A 19661-nucleotide genomic window follows, 5' to 3' on the forward strand; every position below is an offset into this window, starting at 1 on the left:
TGTCTCCTTCTGCAGGGAGAGGACGGTGAACACCAGCCGTCCAGGAGAAACGCAGGTCACCATCCAGAACCTCAAGCCAGACACCAAGTACTCCTTTCGTGTGGTGGCGTACAATAAGCACGGCCGTGGGGAGAGCTCGGCGGTGCTGAAAGTCGCCACCCAGCCAGAAGGTAGGAGCTTAAACACAAAGTCTCAGAGATTTGCTTTTTCTTTTCAGCATGGACTTTTAGAAAACAGCCCATGTAGGAGAAGGAATTAGGTTTACCGTCACATGTTCCTCCAGGGCTGTTTTTTTTCCGTGCTCTTCTCTCCAAAGCACCTTGTTAACATTGAAAAAATCACGTTATGCAGGTAAACAAAAAACCCTTGCTAAGAAGGCACAGGAATGTTCCATTCTGAAGGCTGATCCCTATGTGTGTTTGAAACATTATCAGCTCTATGCATAGCCCAGGAGAGAGCAAGGCTGCTTTCTGGGTCGGCGCTGACCCTGTGTGTCCTTGGTGCAGGCTGGCATAAGCACTTCATAATGAGTGCTAGTGGGATCCTGGCACCCTGGGGAGGCCGCGCTGGCCAATCAGCCTCCACTTCATGTTATGAATGAGGTCTCAACTGTTGACCCGCTTCCAGAGGCAGGACCTCGGTTTTCCCATGTGTATGCAGCACATACTCTCACACACCACACACACACATAGATGTACTCAGTGAACTGCATAATCTATGTCTTCTATTCCAGACAATCCTTTGGGATCACCCAAGCAATTGCATATATATATATATATATATATATATATATATATATATATATATATATATATATATATATATATATATATATATATATATATATATATATATCAATACATATACCAAGTATAGCAATGAGCCTGTCTAACTGAGATAAATGACACTAATTCTTCTCTCAATCTTGGTGATTTGGTGATCATACTGTTAACGGATCATGTAATAGTTCAGATCCATCGAATAACATTTCTCCCAGTCTCCCATGCCAGATCTGATTAGCGGGTAATGATCTATTACAAGGAACATCTTATATTGCTTGGATTGGACCAGACCTAATCTACATTTCTACTCTAATCATATATTTTTTTTACATTTAAGGCACAGTTTTAAATGCTTTACAGTCTTTCTTTGCATGTAATCTTTTGTAATGTTTAATGACGGCGATGTGTAGACGCTAAACAGCCCAGATTGCTGTTTACCATCTCCCACCTCTGCTAAACTAACCCAATTAAATAAACATCACAGAAAGAGCCGGAGCGGTTTGGCTCGGCAGCGCAGGAGCCGGAAGATTCACCTGTCGTCACGTCGCTGTCATGTGCCGAGCTGAGGGGAATTCTGAGGAGTGCTCTTGTCAGGATTTCTGTTTGAAGTGTGTGTGCGCGAGTTGGAAGATTCTGATATATTCACAGCGAACGACTGTGACAACTAAACATCATGGTTGTGTGAAATACGACGTGTTTGTCCTCCTTCTGCTATGTCAACAAATCGAAACGGAAAATATGGCAATACGAGATTTATTAGATAACCAGAATGTCCATAATGTAACACGTTACTACTGAGGTACTAAGGCTGACTTAAGAGTCAGGAAGCCGTCGAGTCTGACTTCTGATATCCTTTAATGTGCCAGATTTTTTTTCTTTTCCGTTTTTTCAACGTATATCGATTCGTTGATGTCTTCAAACAACTAATGTTTTGTGTCCAAAAAAATAATTCCTGTTAAATCGCCGGTTGTAGTTGCAGAACATTTGATAGTTTTCTCAAAAGCCACTTTATTCCATCTAGTCTTAAGAGTCTTTTAGGATAAGAACGTCTTAGGATATGTTAGTGTCTCAGCATTGTTGTCTGCCTCCCTTACACTTCCTTACAGAGAACTTGATGCCCTGTCTCAAACCGAATCAGGGTTAGCAGACCCCAAGGTGGTGATAACATAAAATATGTATAAAACAACAAAAGGAAACATACCAAAAATGCTGCAACAGTTTAAAATATTAAAAAAAAGAGACCTGGCAACCCAGCCCGCAGTGCAAGAACTAATCAAATTGTGCAGTCTTTCATTAAGGCTGGCTCAGAACAGAACAGAAGTGCTTAACCAATCAGAACAGTGCTTTTCTCTTCTGATCGGTCGAAAGCAAGTCTTAAAAAGCTGAAATTTGTGATTGGTTGAGACAGGCTCTTTTCTGTGCACAGCTGGTATGAGAAATATTTCAGAAATCCACAGCCGCCTGATGTGTCGATGAATTATTTTGTGTTTTGTGGAATTTTGTTTGAGAAGTAAAATATTTGTGGAACAAAATAATACCCTGTGAAAGAGCATGGAAATCTGTAACATGTAATGTTCTAAGAGTGTTCCTCCTCACTGTTCCTCTTCTCTCTCAGTTCAAGTGCCAGGACCTGCTCCTAACTTCCAAGCCGTGGTCCAGACGTCCACTTCAGTCAGCATGAGTTGGGACAAACCGCTCACCGGCAACGGAGACATCCAGAACTACAAAGTTTACTACATGGAGAAAAACCTGGGCAATGAGAAGGTAGATCTACACAGAGATGGAGCTCGTTAAATTTCACCGTCTAAATCAGGGCGAGACGGAGAGAGTAAGAGAGAGAGAGAGGAGGAGACAGAGAGAGAGAGAGAAAGATGGAGAGACTGAGAGATGGAGAGAGAGAGAGACAGGGACACAGTTTGGGAGAGAGATGGAGAAAGAGAAAAATGGAGAGAGGAGAAGAGAGACTGACAGAGAGAAAAAGAGACATAGAGAACAATTCAGAGGAAGAGAGAGAGGAAGAGACTGAGAGAATTTCTTTACACAGTATAACTCTGATAATAACTCTAAATAAAGTCTTCCAGGTCTGCAGGTTTAACTGTGTGCTTTTTCTGCCTCCTCTGAGATCTGTGTGTGTGTTTATATATATATATATATATATATATATATATATATATATATATATATATATGATATATGAGATACGATATGATGCATCTCTCCTGCTGTCCTCCAGGACGTTGAGGTTAGTGGACTGTCCTACACAATGACTGGGCTGAAGAAGTTCACCGAGTACAACTTCAGAGTCGTGGCCTACAACAAGCACGGACCCGGCGTCTCCACAGATGACGTGTCAGTGCGCACGTATTCGGATGGTACGAAAATAATTTATTTTTAGCCTTTACACTGATGATGGAGCTTTGTTTATGTAGCCATTAAACAAATTGAGGTCGTTTTAATCATGAGCATAATGCTGTGGATACAATAGATCCATTTTGACAGTAAAAGGGGCTGAGTGTGGTTTAGAGCAGCTTTATACTTCCTACTGTATTTAAAATATTTAATAGAATATAGAAGGAATGTACTGGCGATGCTAGTTGACTAACATAAATGAATAAATAGTTGATTTTAACTGATGCTTAATGCAATGCAAGTTTATAAAACCATAATCAGTAACAAGGGTAAAACTAACAATCTCAATAAATCTCAAATGTCTGGTTTAACTGAATTATTAGAATTAAAGCTAGATAAATTCTGTGTGAAGAAAAACGACAAGATCCATGCCTCGTCACTGCTAGTGGATTCTGAGCAAGGAATAACTCGTCCTTAGTGGTTAAGGTGTTGGACTACTGATAGGAAGGTTGTGAGCTCAAATCTCAGGTCTACCAAGCTGCCACTGCTGGGCCCCTGAGCAAGGCCCTTAACCCTGAATTGCTCAGTTAAAGATAAATCGTACCGCTCTGGATGAGTACGTCTGCCAAATGTAAGAAATGCAAGAAAATGTAGATGCTGTTATAGAAAAATAATCAAAGATGAAGTGGTGTAATGGACCCCAGTGTGATACTATAACCAGTTGCTATCACCATGCTGATGACGTTTAGATTTCTGGCATTTTGACAGACACCCTTATCCAGAGCGACGTACAGTTTATCTCATTTTATACAACAGCAACTGAGGGCCTTGTTCAAGGGCCCAGCAGTGGCAGCTTGGTGGAGCTGGGATCGATATCATTTTAGCAGGTCATGTAGATTACTAGCCTTGAGTGTTACAACATTCACTTCCATTAACTAAACTCCGAACATTAATCAGTCTTCAAACAGCATGTCAGTGTAGCAGAGATGAGCATGAGAACTGCTTTTATGTCTCAAGGATTCGTCCTCATTTCGTCTCAGAGTTTTTCCTCACCACCAATAGTTAAACATTTTTATTCTCTGTTATTTTTCTAAAGCAGCTTCGAGTCAATTGTCCACTGTTAAAAACGCTATACAAATAAAATTGTATTGAAGTTTGTGTTGAAAATCTTCGTTTTTCTTCCCCAGTCCCCAGTGCGGCGCCCCAGAACATGACTGTGGAGGTGCTGAACTCGAAGGTAAGCGTGCCCCAGCTGGCTAAACAGCAAGTGTGAGCTGAATAAAGCAAGCGTCGCAGGGCAAACATGCGCCGGGTGAAGCATGCGCTGCATCCGTTTCTGCCTCTCATCTGTTAGTGCGTTCTAACCGCACCGAGCAGCACATCTGCGCTCGACTACAGGGCTGTCACAAAGCCTTAGTCCTTCAATCACTCTTCCACCGTTCTCCTCTCCTCCCCCCTGCGCAAGCTGTTTAGGAGAACAATTGATATTTTCTTAGCGTGTGTGGAGAATCGGTCTCTTCCTGTCGCTGGAGTAGTTTAAAAGTCTATTTGAGATTCGGCTTGCGGACGGTCGCCGGAGTGTCTCTCGACTCCTACTTCAGCTCACACGGAAGCTGCGGAGTTTGTTGCTTATTCTAAGTTGGGGTACATCTGAGAAACGAAGCCATGGCGTAACACCCAGCGAAGCCCCGGCCTGTGCTCTACCTTCTGCTCATTTAGAAGTTAATTAATTCAGGCTAGTTTTGGAGAGCGAAGAAAATGCGGCGCGTTGCACTAGAACAAGGAGAAATCGAGAACAAGGTAATTGCACGCTTAGTGGAAATTTAATTTGGCTTATTCCTCTGGACTGCGAGCACAAGGCCGTGGGCAGATACCATTAATTAACTCTCCTCCCACGCTGGGCTTCCCATCTTCCCTACCTCGAGTTTCCCCAGCATGCAATGCAGGAAGCAGTCTGTCTACATCACCGGGCCTGAGAGCTCTCTTCTCTCTGTCGCCTGCTCCTCTCGGCTTTGTGTTTTATTCATAGGCTCAGCATGCGCTGGGCCTCCGCTTCCCTCCCCAATGCCCTTTGCATTAAAACCTTCAGGGAATAAACATGCAGAGCAAGTATGTGCTGTGTAACGGCCACCTCAGGGGCAGGTATTAGCTCAGGCTCCGAGTATAATATACAGTGACTTTTCCCTGTATGTGATCTCTATTAGGTAAAATGCTAATAATGCATTATGCATATGTATGTAAAGTGATATACCGACGATGTCAAAAATCCGCAGAGCGTCATGGTGCGATGGCAGCCTCCTCCAGCCGACGCTCAGAACGGGGAGATCGTCGACTACAAGATTCGCTACAAGAAGGGCACGAGGAAGAGCGAACCTTTGGAGATCACCACAGGAAACCAGCTCAGCAAACTCATAGACGGTAAACGCTTTCACTCATGCAGCGTCGCATCCTTTTCATTTGATCGGCGGTGCAATTTATCTCCTTGGTCTGCTTCGTCCCAAGAAAACAGTCAGGATGTGTTTATTTCCAGGCTCATTCATTTCGACTGAGTCAAACATGGGAGCTGAACTGGCATGCCAGATGACAGTATGACTGTCATGTAGAAAATCCACAGAGAAACATTTTGTCATAGTGGTAATGCTCACAGGTGCTAAAACTGTTTATTATACCAAAGCACTACTCTGATTGGTCAGAACGTGTTAATTAGTTTGCTAACAGAAATGCGGCTGTAATTCAGAGCTCAGGTTTATTGTAAGGCACTTGTTCTCGTATGTTCTTGTTATTATAGTAACCTTCACTTGTGTTGCAGATGTTCTCCTTAACCGTATTTAAAAAACACGAGTAATTATCAATGTGAGCAGAAGCTTAAATTAAGCTTAGATTAATCTGTTAGATTAATGTAACAGTTAAAATTAAAGCATTTTCCTGTGTGTGTGAGTGTGTGTGTGTGTGAGAGAGTGTGTGTGTGTGTGTGTGAGTGTGTGTGTGAATGTGAGTGTGTGAGAGTGAGTATGAGGGAGTGAGTGTGTGTGTGCGCACGAGAGAGTGAGTGTCTCTCACACACACACTCACTCCCTCTCACACACTCTCTCACTATCACATACTCTCACACACTCGCATTCACAAACTCACTCACACACACACACACTCTCACACAAGTTTGTGAATGTGAGAGTGAGTATGTGATAGTATGAGAGAGTGAGTGTGTGTGTGAGTGAGAGTGTGTCTGTGTATGCAAGAGTGTGTGTTTGTGCGTGTGTGTGTGTAGGCCTAATCTATCCATGGTATATTCCCACCTCATTGTTCCCAGGATTAACAATAAATGGCTAAAGAAAATAACATCAGCCTGCCATTTGTAATAAATAAACAGTTGCTGTGGTGTAAGAGGAATAAACACAGATTCTGTTTTAAGAGTAAACTCGTCATGTCAGACTGCATACTAAAACTGTTACTTATTTTCCTATAGCAGCATGCGTCATATGTTGGTGTTTTCGTATTTCGCACGTGTTCGATTCCTGCGAATTCTCTCCTTGTTTTATTTCTGTTTTCCGTCACAGTACTTCTGAACGCTACAGCAGTGATATAGAGCAAAAGTGAACAATTTCTCTTAAAGCTCTGCTTCTGTCCTTTGCTTTCCAAGAAGAGGCAGAGTATTTAGAATCAGTCGCTGCTTTGATCCTCACGTAGCATGTGCAGTAAATTTAAACGCAAGTACATAGAGGTGTTAATGAAATGGAAAAGAAAGAAAGTTCAATTTTAAATGCAGTTTCAGGGAGGCAGCGAGGGAATATCCACTTCACGTGCATTCCTGATTACGTTCGGGTCGAGATGATTTGGGATGTTTGTTAGTTCAAAGGCATCACAGCGAGACGCGGAGCCTCAGAGGAGGACGGTTCTGCGTTCTCCATCAGTGGCTCCCGGAAGTGCTCCGGGGAGAGTCGCGACTCTTCGGCATTTAGTGTTCAAACGGTGGCGAAGCAGACGCTTATTAACATTTTAAAGCAATTACATGCCCTACGTGTTATTTAAAGACAGCATGCGGCCGCCGTGCCTTTGAATTCCAAAACAGACCCAAGGCACGAGCCAGATTGCTGATAATTCTGAGATTATAAGTGGCTGAAGTGCTTTTCCTCTTCATGAAACGTCTAAGCGGTATAACCTGCTAAGCGGCAGCTGAGGATTAGATTTATCCAGATTGTTGATGTTAAATTTTCAGTTGAGGTTAAAATGTTAAATTTTGGATGTTGATGTTAGCATTTTTGTTTCTTGACCAAAATAAAAGTGTTGTGATCAAAAATGCTAAATTTGGGATTAACATTGACAAAATTTCGCAATACTGATCACATTCATTGAAAAAATGTTAAGTTACTGTTTTAAACTAGAACTGAATGAAGAATGTTGTTTAATTTTTTATTTATTTTTATTTTTATTTTTATTTTTATTTTTATTTAAAGAATTTCTTTTTTTAAAGAAGTAACTATGGAACACAAAAGACCAAATTAGGGTGCATTCATTCATAATGCTTCATTTCTGAAAAGGTGCAGTCCAGTACAAAGGTGTAGATGCGCAAGAATAGTGTGCTATCCTACTTATGTGCAAAAAAAAAAAAAAGCCTGATTTATTATATGAAAAATTTATTGATAAGTCCTTCATAGGAGAATTTGCAATGGTGCAAATGGTGAAAATCCACATCAGTTTTGAAAAATCACTCTTCTCCTGCTAAAGCTCCTGAGTTTGGATTAATTTACCTAGCAGGAGACTCGCTAATGTGGCCCTTTATTGATCATATAATTGGCTCGACTTCCATAATTCCACAAGTTCGCCTAGCCAATCAACTCGGACAAAAGTAATGACGCCCTATAAAAGGAGAAAGAGTGCATTAGTGTGTTACGGCGAGATTTAGTGCGCTCCTCACTTCTTTCCTCGTTTAGTCACTGTTTTGAATAACTCTGTAAGCTTTGCCTTTTATGCCTTTTATGGAGTTTTGTGAGCATCGCTAAATGTCAATTTGCTCTGCCGTGAACCTGCTTGGTAATTTACAGGTTTATGGCATTTATCATCACACGCATTTGAATACGTGAAACATTGGCGGTATGGAAACACATAATTTTTTTGTAAGGTTTGGTCTATGGACGCGTTTCCTCGCAAAATAAACTGATAAATCAGCTCCATTGAGAATATCAGGAGGCTCTTAGCAGGCAGCTGTATTGATCTTGCTTAGGTTAATATTCCAGGAGAAATGTCCAGGTGAAGTATGGGGGTGATTTTGCTTGTTTTACCCAGAGGCTTAAGCCTTAAATTATTTCAGGAATAAGAAACCTGGTCTCATTCATCTAAGCCCTCAGACAACATGCCTGAAGCCTTTTTCCCCCCCTTTCTATAAAGCCCCTAAAAGACAGTCTGTGCTTTTGTCTCCTGGCTTGATTTACAGTCGTAACTTCAGCTCAGACACACAATAAGTGATGCTTTCTGTGTTTTTTCAGGTCTGCAGCGTGGCACAGAGTACTCTGTCCGTGTCTCAGCCATAACTGTGAACGGCTCGGGCCCTGCAACTGACTGGACCACCGTCGAGACCTTCGAGAGCGATTTGGACGGTAAAAACTGTTACTGCACCACTGTTCTTCCTACCACAGAGTAACAGTTTAATTTAATAACATGCACCGTGTGGTATTCAGAGTCCCGCGTACCCGACGTGCCTGGATCTTTACACGTCCGGCCACTGGTCAACAGCATTGTGGTGAGCTGGTCTCCTCCAGAGAACCAGGACATCATGGTTAGAGGCTACATCATAGGCTATGGAATCGGGAACCCTCACAGCCAAACGATTAAAGTTGACTACAAACAAAGATATTACAACATCGAGAACCTTGGTGAGCCCCTAATCTATTGTTTATTATTAAAAAATATTATTTGCATTTTTTTAAAAAAAAGAAGTTTGTGTCCCTTTCCTGCAGAAGCACATTAAAGTGTGATTTTATTTTCTCGTTAACGTGAGCTACCGAGTGGCTGATTCTATCTGAAAGCATGTTAGAGTAAACGTAATCCAGGCTAGAAGCAGGGCAACATGGGATGGATGTCGGGAAGCAGGAGATCTCTCTGTAACCATGGCCGTGCCTCGCTGTAATTAAATTAACAAGGGGAAGAAAAAATCACACAAAGAAAATGCGCGTAATTGAAGCTCTCATAATTCGCCTAATTACATGAGAAAGGGAATCAATAATGGTGTTTAAATATGCGCCCCCGCCACAGTGATGAATATGAGCAAGGGTCCCTGAGGAGCTGCCGGCTTGATTAGCTAAATGAGTTCTTGTTCTGTGTTCGCCAGATCCCAGCTCGCACTACGTGATCACGCTGAAGGCCTTCAACAACGTGGGTGAAGGCATCCCGGTGTACGAGAGTGCCGTCACACGACCCCAGACAGGTAGACCAGCACCAGCACTCTTACTCACTGCAGCTCTGAACACACACACATTTCAGTCCTGGACACTTTAGTCTTTCACCTAAGGGGGAAAAGAGAATGAAAATGTAAAGAGGAAGAAGGTAAGGAAAATGTAAGGAGAAAGAGGGTAGGGAAATTTAGGAGGAAGAGGCAATGAAAATGTAAGTAGGAAGAATACATGGAAATCTAAGTAGGAAGAGGGTAGAGAAATGTAAGGAGGAAGAGGGAATGGAAAATGTAAGGAGGAAGAAAAAAAGGAAATGTAAGGAGGAAAAGGGAATGGAAATTTAAGGAGGAAAAGGGAATGGAAATGTGAGGAGGAAGAGATAAAGGAAACGTAAGGAGGAAGAAGGAATGGAAATGTGAGGAGGAAAGAAGGAGGAAGAGGGAGTGAAATATCAAGAGAAAGGTGAAAATAGGAAACAGTGTAAACAGATTGGGGAAATGACTGAAAAGGAAGAATAGAAAATGCACAAGAAACAGAGCGTAGAAAAAAAGAAAAGCAAATATTCCCTGATGCTTGTGGAAAAGCTCTACAAAGCCGAGTTTAAACACAGTCTGCGCATGAAGCCGTAGAGTTAATTCTGGAAACGTGTTGGGGAAAGAAACGAGTGGGAGCACTTTCCTGAATGTTTTGATGCGAGAGAAACCGAGGGATGTCCGTGTTTATTCTGAGCAAAGTTGGCTACAGGTAAATAAATACAAATTCCCACTTCAGGAAAAGCAGTGCTTCATTCACAAAAATCCTAAAACAAACCCATTCAAGTCACAAATTTAATAAAAAAAAAATTATGATTATTTTTTTTAGTTGAACGGCTTCGCATAGACTGCAAATGAGCTTGAAGTTTTTCCTCTCAGTTCATGGAAATGTCATAATACTTGCCACATGTTCCCAAAGCGCTTAAGTATTTCTTTTAAAAAGGCATTACGATCAATGGCCTCTCATTAAAACGCAGTAAAAGGATGAATTCTGAACGTCGGCTTGAACGTTTCTGCTTTTAGCCGGCGTTCTCCTTCTGACAGACGCGTGATTATGAGCTTCCAACCGAACCATTAGCACTTCAGGGATGAATTTAAGCAGCTCTGTGTAATAAAGGAGCGTGTATGCATGGCAGAGGCAGAGCTTTGATTAAACACTTACTAATCCAGTATGCAAGCAAGTCATAACTTTGTTGATTATTCATGATGGTGATACGCTTTGTGAATAAAGAATGGCCCGGAACGAGTAGCTGTTCTTTTCTCACAGTGGAGTCGGTCTGTTTTAATATTAAGTTGGTCTGAGAGAAGAATCCCCCCCCCCCTCTTCTTCACTATTTCAGCCGGGTCCAGACAGGATTTTACAGGACAGCAGGAGAGATTTCAGATTAAGACGCGAGGTTTTATCTCCTGCACACAGAGCGTCTCGAGTTATGTCCTCGTGCTAAATATGTAAATGGCAGATTTATTTTGCAAGCATTCAGATCCAAAACAAGAAAGGAAAACAGATTGGATGGCTGAGTTTGAGAAGACACCCATGGTTTTCGCTCCCGGTGCACTCCTCTTCTTTCCCAGCATGCCGTGCTGTGCCGGGTCTGAGTCATGCCTTCCTTTCTCGCTGAACTACAGCGAGATTCCAGGACCACCCGCTGCTCTCACTCTCACAGTCTCTCTTATCAGATAGGATTTCTCTTCATGCTTAAGCGTCTGGGGATATTTCAGATATGAAGTGCAGTGTATAGAATGCTGACCTAGATTTTAATGAAACTTCATTTTTTTTTTTTTCTGTAATGAATCAGACATGAGTTGAAGGCATTAGATACGATCTTTTTTTTTTATTAGATATTAAGGACCCCTGAATTCAAAGAAAAGTCTTAAAATGCCTGGCTAGCATCTACTGGATAGCTGGATTTGCTAAATACAATGTTTGCATTGACCTAAATTATTCACATTAAAGTGTGATTTTATTTTCTCATTAACGTGAGCTACCGAGTGGCTGATTCCATCATGATAGAGTAAACGTAATCCAGGGAAAAAGCAGGGCAACATGGGATGGATGTCGGGAAGCAGGAGATCTCTCTGTAACCATGGCCGTGCCTCGCTGTAATTAAATTAACAAGGGGAAGTAAGAAAATCACAAAGAAAATGTGCGTAATTAAACCTCTCATAATTCGCCTAATTACATAATGACATACCCCTGAATTCAAAGAAATGTATTTAAATGGCTGGCTAGCTTCTACTATATAGCTGAATTTGCTAAATACATTGTTTGGATTTATAAACCCAAGTAATTTTTAAATTGTTTATATAGTTTTTAAGTAAAAGCAAGAGTATGTTCAGAAAGTGTTGGATGTGAGGTCAATGTGGAAAAATAGCTTGACCCCATTGTGGTACAGTAAGCAAACATGATGACCACATGTTACCTAGAAGCATTTAAACAGATCATGAACCTGTGTATCAGACTAGCTAGCTAAGTTGTAGTAGTTGTTTATTTTAAATATTGTTAAATAAATCTCTGAGTATGATGCTGACATTCCTTTCTGTCCTTCTGCACTGTTAGAATCTTAATATTTTTACTAACCAGTCTTTCACAGACCTCTTTAGTTTTTCTCATTTGTCCTCACCATATTGTCATTTGTTGGTTTAGCTAACCATCTTGCTAACTTGGCTAGTTAATAGTCCAAAAGCTACACTGTCATTATCATATCTGTTCTTAAATACAAACCTGAGCTAGCTTATTAGCCTTGTTAATGCTAGCAGAAACGTTGCTATCAAGCTTTAAGTGAATTCTACACCCGTGTTTGTTTTATGATGTTATTCCTCAAATTTCTCAGTCGTATATTTTTGTTAGGCTTTTAAAGCAACAACAAAACAACACCAAAAAAAAAAAAAAACAATTTTTAGCAACCTCTATGCTATGCTAATACTTGGCTAATGTTATTGATAAAACTAACTAGCATGCTGATGATAAAGAGAATATGACAGACTCTAGTACTAAAAACCCTCTATGACAAATGAAAAGCTAGCTTGATAGCAGCTAACAAGCTAGATGATGTATTTATTTTATGCTCAAATTAAAATTGCATATTTACAGACTTTGGTATTTTTTGACATGTTCCTAAGCTTTCCGAGTTGTTTTTAGGCATTGATTGTTGATTATTTGTGGTTTAAAACGACGTCCTCAGGGGTTCTCTTACAATTCCTCTCAGGTAGCTACCTCCTGCTAGCACAGTGAGCTTTACAAATTAGTGTGCTCCATTACTGCAGGACTGTGTAAAGCAGCTCCACTGTTTTTCTCTCAGAGCATATTTGTGCCATAAAGGACTTGAGCCAAAGATTTGTTCTTGTTTTTCCTCCCTTCCTCCAGCAGCAATGCCCCCCCCCCTCCCTAGTAATTTTCGGTGCTAACGTTTTGGAAAACAGGTGGTTTAAAGTGCATTTTATTGTAAGGTGAGCCGTGCCTGAGTTATTAGCATCAGATTTTGAACAGGATTGCATTGTCCTGCTGCTGTTTGACCCTCTGTGTCTGTGACCTAGCAACAAGACCTGGCCAGATATAGTTAGATATACAGCACGTGTGTGTGTACTTCAGTGTGCTTGTTCCAGCTCTCGAGAGGCCTGTGAACTGCATGTGCGTCACTGCAAAGGCTCCGTTTCCCTCCGTGGAAAAGGTTTTTTATTGTGTAGTAGCACAATAAAGTAAAACCTTGAGCAGGACCAGGCCAGTGGACTGTAGCAGGCTACAGTGGTGTGAGGCTTCTTCTGTCTGTACAATAGGAATAAAATGTCAGCTCAGATTGATTGAATTGGTTTGAATGAATGAATAATGGAAAAAAAGAATGGTGCATTATTGAATCTCCAGCACTACATTTCCTCACACCACACCTCAGAGAGATGTTTTTCACTGTCTTACTGAGATTCTCCTTCTGCTTTTATTAATATAGCTGATAGTGAACTATGCAATTCTCCCCAACAGACCAGTCCTCGGGCTTCAATAGAAATAGACGTACCTTATGATGTGTGAGCGTATTTTCCTGATATCCTGTTCTAACACAATGTTCTCTCTCTTTCTCCCTCCCAATCCTGCCTCCCTCCCTGCACCCCCATTTTAACTCATTAACATGGCCCCGCCCCTTCATTGTGCACCACTTCATTTTCCCCCCAATATCCCCTTTTCTTATTGTTCATTGATTTCATTTTTACTCCTCTTATTTTTTTTTGTCCATGGGTCATTGTGTTAACGGCTTGCAGACCCCATAGACCCTGATGTTGATTTGTACGAACTTTTCCATCCTCCATACACTCCAGTACCAGACCCCATTCCCATGATGCCTCCTGTGGGTGTTCAGGCTTCGGTTCTGAGCCATGACACCATCAAAGTCACATGGGCCGACAACTCGCTGCCCAAGAACCAGAAAATCACAGATGCGCGCTTCTACACTGTGCGCTGGAAGACCAACATACCAGCAAACACCAAGTTCAAGGTAGAGTTCATTTAAATCGAGGCAGAATCGGTCTTCTGATTTTGAGTTTCATTTTCAAATAATTTCAGGAACAATTATTTAATAATTTAAATAATGAGGCAAAGTATAGTCAAAACCATTTTTTTTCATCCTTTCTCAAACCATCTTTAACTCATTCATCGAGCTTGTTTTTTAGACGGCCAACACTACCAACCTGAGTCACGTGGTGACAGGTCTGAAGCCCAACACTCTGTACGAGTTTTCCGTCATGGTCACTAAAGGCAGGAAAACCAGCACGTGGAGTATGACGGCTCACGGGACGACGTTAGAAGCCAGTAAGTCATTCGGGCGCGTGTGAACATTTCATCTGTTCACCACTCACGTTATCTGTGTAAATGATTCCATTAGCACCGGGTCTCTACATGCGATGGAACGTTGGTTGAATTCATCCATTTTCACTCACTCTCGATTCTGAATTATTGATAGTAATGGAATTTTTTCCTCAGCGCCCAGTTCAGCCCCGAAAGATGTGACCGTGGTCAGTAAGGAGGGTCGTCCACGCACCATCATAGTCAACTGGCAGCCTCCTTCCGAAGCCAATGGCAAAATTACAGGTAACAAAACAATAACAACAGCTCTGTCTCTTGTATCTATCACTATACCCAACATACATCAACATACTCTGTAAATATTCTGTGTTTTTGTTGTTGTTCCAGGCTACATTATCTACTACAGCACTGATGTCAATGCCGAGGTACACGACTGGGTGATTGAGCCGGTGGTGGGGAACCGACTCACTCACCAGATCCAGGAGCTGACCCTTGACACAACATACTACTTCAAAATCCAGGCTCGCAACTCCAAAGGCATGGGGCCCATGTCTGACGCAGTCCAGTTCCGCACTCTTAAAGGTAGGAAGAATTTCATTAAAAAGCAAATGTACGCACAGTACACGTTATACAGGAAATGCTGTGTTTCTTGTATTAATATTATTAGAAATCTTTAGAAAAATAGAACAACTAATTGAACGAATAAAATACCAATAAGCATAATGAATTTGTGTTATAATCAAAATTCTAATGGAACAAAACAGCATTTTCAATTCATATGTAGTGAGGAGCTGCCAACATGTATGCTTTAGCCAGAGCGTTGATTATTTTCTGACCTCTTGAAAAGGCAAAACAGGATACAGCTGAAAACACAGTAGGAGTTTGAAATCTCTTTTCAATAATTATGACTATAATTAATCATTAATATAAGTAATAATTAATATAATGTCTAAAAATATTATTTATTTATTTATTTTAATTAATTAAGATTTAATTATTTATTTATATTGTAATCATTTTTAATAAAATTTAATGAAAAAGAACATTTACTTTATTTATTCTAATATCTAATTTAAATGTTTTTTTCCATGTATGTAGATACATAAAGCTTCTTACACTTGTAGATCCTTCTAATGGCAGAGGAGGGAATGTGACATGAGACAGAACTGAATATTTGACTGAACTAAAATCACCTCAAATACTGATTCATTTAATAATATGAATGGAAATGCATTTTTTTTTGTTATATTGCTACAAGCTTTATTCTGAGCTGAATTAGATAGCTCTTGTCTGATTTCTTCAGTTTCTATTAAAAAATGTAGGAATTCCTGTATTATTAACTAATTTTTTTCCCCTTCATATCTGTAACTTCTCTTTGCTTGTCTCTCTTGCTCTGTGATAACTCGCACACACGGCTCGGTCTTGTCTCTCGTTTCACGGCACTCCCTCTAACCTTTCTGCTCTGCGTTCTCTCTCCTCTGGCCTGCTAGCTGAATCATCAGACAAAATGGCTAATGACCAAGGTAATTGCTCTTTCTTTCCTTATCTCTCCAGCTGCTTGTTGTTTCTGTTCTTTGTTTCTGCTCTCGTGAGCTCAGAGTATTTCTTCACTGAGAATGTGACGCACGTGAAAAGAGCTCAAAACATAAATAGTGCGGTCCTTTATTTTTATGCCCTCTTTTGATCGTGTACAAATGGTCTTGATGATTTCTTACCTGTTTTTTTTTTCCTCCTCTTGTTTTCATTCAGCTTCTGGGATTCCCGGGAAACCAGGCAGACCACCTACACTAGACCCTGGTATTGGTAAAGTCTCTTTATTTCCTTTTCACTCTGAGATGTATGGTAACCAGTGATGCTTCATTAAGAAGTGATAGACCTGTGCAAGTTAATATTGAGCTAAGGCACAGCTTCTCGAGCCTGGTCCAGGAGAACCTCGGTCATTCACATTTCAGTGTTTTCCCTGCTCTGTGAGAGGAGAGGGAAAAACCTAAAATAGGAAGTACAAGGGGGTTCTCCAGGGCCTAACATGAGAATCGAGGACGTTTACCTCATTTGGCAGACACCCATATCCAGAGCGACTTACATTTATCTCATTTATACAACTGGGCAGTTAAGGGCTTTGCTTGAAGGTTCACCAGTGGCAGCTTGGTGGTCCTGGGATTTGAACTTCTGAGCTATCACATCCCTCAGACATGAGAATACTGAAACTGTTGCTTCCAAGATTCTTAGTGCTGATTTTCATCTGAAATAAATAGCAGTGATGGTGAGCTCCAGTTAAAAAAAAATACATCAGGTACTTAATTCTAATAAAAAAAAATGTACCTGCTATAATAGATAAGCTGTCTAATGTGGGTTTAATGCTTTTTTTGCTGACTCAGCACAGAGCTTGTGTATTTGTATGACAGGAAGTGAAGACACTCGGCTGATTTAACCTGCAATCTATACGCTATGTCTTTAAACCTCATTTGAATATGTAAATTAGTTTACCGGCTAGCTTTATGCAGGTTTGATACATTATGTTCATTATATAACTCCAAATGGCTCATATTTTTACCCCCCTGTCCTGTGAAGGGTGTGATATTCAGTGGCAGGTCTGATCACTTCAGAGTGGACAGCATCCGCATCCATAACTCAAGAAATAAACCTTTTATTTGCGTTTTTTTTTGTATTTAGTTTTTATATCTGTGCATGTATAGTGTGTGTGTGAGAGAGTACAGTGTGCTAACAGAAGTGCTGGTGATGTATTTAAGGGAAATCAGGGATGCCTGGTAGTGAAAACCACATCTTGGTGATCGTCATCATCGTGTCTGTGGGAGGCTTCATCATCATCGCGTTAGTGGTGGGAGCGTTACTGTGCTCGCGCCGCTCCACCTCCCAGCAGAAAAAGTAAGTAGAAGGTGGAGGTATTGGCGATGTGCAGGGGGAGGATGTGAGGTTCTGGTTCATTTCACAGCTCTGCAGTGTCACGCACGCACATACACACACACATATACTTGTCCACACATACACACACACACACAAACACAGACACTTGTCCACACATACACACACACACTTGTGTACACACTCAAATTTATACACACTTGTATACACTCACTTGTATACACTCACACACAGATACTTGCCACCCCACACACATACACACACACACACATATATATATATATATATATATATATATATATATATATATATATATATATATATATATATATATATATATATATATATATATATATATATATACACACTTGTCCATACATATACACACACATATACTTGTCCACACACGTATACACACACATTTATACACACTTGTATACACTCATACACACATACTTGTCCACACACACACAGATTCTTGTGCATGCACACATTTGTATAAACACACACACACAGACACTTGTCCACACACACTCGCACACTTGTGTATACACACACACACACACATAGTTTGAGCTGCAGGAGGCATGGTTTTTGCCCTTGTCCACTAAAAAATTTATTTCCCTTTTCAGGAAACGTGCAGCCTGCAAGTCCAGCAACGGCTCCCACAAGTACAAAGGCAATTCCAAAGACCTCAAACCCCCTGATCTCTGGATCCACCATGAGCGCTTGGAGCTCAAACCCATCGATAAATCACCCGAGCCCAATCCGGTCATGACGGACACCCCGATTCCTCGTTCCTCCCAGGACATCACTCCTGTAGACGGCACCATGGACCCCATCCTCCAGAGACGCAATTCATACCGCGGTGAGATCTTCATTCAAACCCATCTCCAGCGTCGTGGTCCTGCTTCATTCACTGCTTCCACCATTTTGGTTTTCTGTCTCTGAAAACCTGCTTAAATGTGCTTAAATTCTTTTTATGTGTTGCTTTTGTTGTGTAAAATTTGATTTCGCTTTTTTGTATTGCCTGCAAAAATGCCCTTCACTCAGTTTACAGTCTGTTTTTGTAAATGGTTCATTAGTGCCCCCTAGTGGAGGCAAAAAAAACACAGCTTGTTAAATCTGGGAAATTAGCGAACAGGCTGTGGTGATGCCTGGACAAGCCTGGCTCTCTCTCTCAAAGGCTTGGTCACTCTCTGGTTTGCAGGCCATGAGTCAGAGGACAGCATGTCTACGCTGGCAGGTCGGCGTGGAATGAGGCCTAAAATGATGATGCCCTTTGATGCTCAGCCCCCTCAGCGTAAGTGCTCCTGGTCCTTCCTTTTGGGGACCCTTGTGTTTTTTTTTAGCACACTATACTTTGAAGGGCTTTTTAATTCAGAGCTGATTATGTAGCAGCATGTTCACGCTAAAAAGATCTTAATTTTGCACAAGCTAAAACGTGCCTTTTTGGTCATTGTGGTTTTGTTTGCATGTGCTGTGTAGCATATATATATATATATATATATATATATATATAAACAGTGCTTCCCATATGTTCATGGCTTTGTGTGTTTGTGTGTCAGTGTAAAAACGTGGCCTCTCTGTTATTTGTGTCCATCCGCAGCCGTGATTAGTGCTCACCCCATCCATTCCCTTGATAACCATCACCACCATTATCACCTCGGCAGCCTGGCCTCCCCGACACACAACTATCTGCAACACACGAGCAGCCCGCGGGCCCTCACCTCCTCCATCTCTTATCTAGACAGGGCCGAGTCGCCAGGTGAGCCAGCAGCCCCAGCAGAGCGTAGAAAAGACACTACGTCCATGCAGGAGGCAGCGTGTCACGGCTTTTCTTTTCTTACGTTCTGGTGCTGTTTACCGGGTTCAGAAAAAAATAGTAAGCAGATCTCAATGCAGTTATGCTGTAGGAGGTTAGCGGGTAAGACAGTGCTGGACAGTGTGATGGTGTGATATTGATATTGTGATAAATTATATTACCTTATAACAGATATTGTACATAGTGTGATATATTTAAAAAATATATATATATTTAATATATAATGAATAACAAACTACAAAGAAATTGGATTCAAGATAAGAGATTTTTTTTATTTTTTAAATTAATTTTTTTGCATATTTTAAAAATCATTTTATCTTTTAACAGTAAAATGTGTATTTTTTATATACATGAAATCAAATAAAACCTCTATTTTTATCTATTTAATATATAATATATATATACATTATATTATATATTATATTATATTATATTTTATATATATATATTTATATATATATATATATATATATATATATATATATATATATATATATATATATATATATATATATATATACAATATATTGCCAAAAGTATTCGCTCACCTGCCTTGACTCGCATATGAACTTAAGTGACATCCCATTCCTAATCCATAGGGTTCAATATGACGTC

At 40.6% G+C, this 19661-nt stretch overlaps 1 protein-coding gene across 10 annotated transcripts in view; it reads left to right on the forward strand.

Moving 5' to 3' along the window:
- The window catches only part of neo1a (neogenin 1a), a 147206-nt gene that overhangs the window by 117044 nt on the left and 10501 nt on the right, over window positions 1–19661 (forward strand). For 4 of the 10 annotated variants that reach the window (XM_058400700.1, XM_058400692.1, XM_058400693.1 and 1 more), the window contains exons 9-26: window positions 16–170; window positions 2398–2546; window positions 3016–3154; window positions 4319–4368; window positions 5405–5549; window positions 8615–8725; window positions 8807–9001; window positions 9457–9552; window positions 13798–14030; window positions 14206–14344; window positions 14516–14623; window positions 14726–14920; window positions 15829–15861; window positions 16088–16141; window positions 17089–17224; window positions 17854–18089; window positions 18432–18524; window positions 18831–18989. In XM_058400700.1, the coding sequence (XP_058256683.1) occupies window positions 16–170; window positions 2398–2546; window positions 3016–3154; window positions 4319–4368; window positions 5405–5549; window positions 8615–8725; window positions 8807–9001; window positions 9457–9552; window positions 13798–14030; window positions 14206–14344; window positions 14516–14623; window positions 14726–14920; window positions 15829–15861; window positions 16088–16141; window positions 17089–17224; window positions 17854–18089; window positions 18432–18524; window positions 18831–18989 (2426 nt within the window). The remainder of the gene's footprint in view (window positions 1–15; window positions 171–2397; window positions 2547–3015; window positions 3155–4318; window positions 4369–5404; window positions 5550–8614; window positions 8726–8806; window positions 9002–9456; window positions 9553–13797; window positions 14031–14205; window positions 14345–14515; window positions 14624–14725; window positions 14921–15828; window positions 15862–16087; window positions 16142–17088; window positions 17225–17853; window positions 18090–18431; window positions 18525–18830; window positions 18990–19661) is intronic. The other 6 variants (XM_058400694.1, XM_058400698.1, XM_058400701.1 and 3 more) reach the window with 6 other exon arrangements.

The sequence above is a fragment of the Hemibagrus wyckioides genome, linkage group LG10, assembly GCF_019097595.1.
Source record: "Hemibagrus wyckioides isolate EC202008001 linkage group LG10, SWU_Hwy_1.0, whole genome shotgun sequence".
In the NCBI taxonomy this organism is placed as follows: domain Eukaryota; kingdom Metazoa; phylum Chordata; class Actinopteri; order Siluriformes; family Bagridae; genus Hemibagrus; species Hemibagrus wyckioides.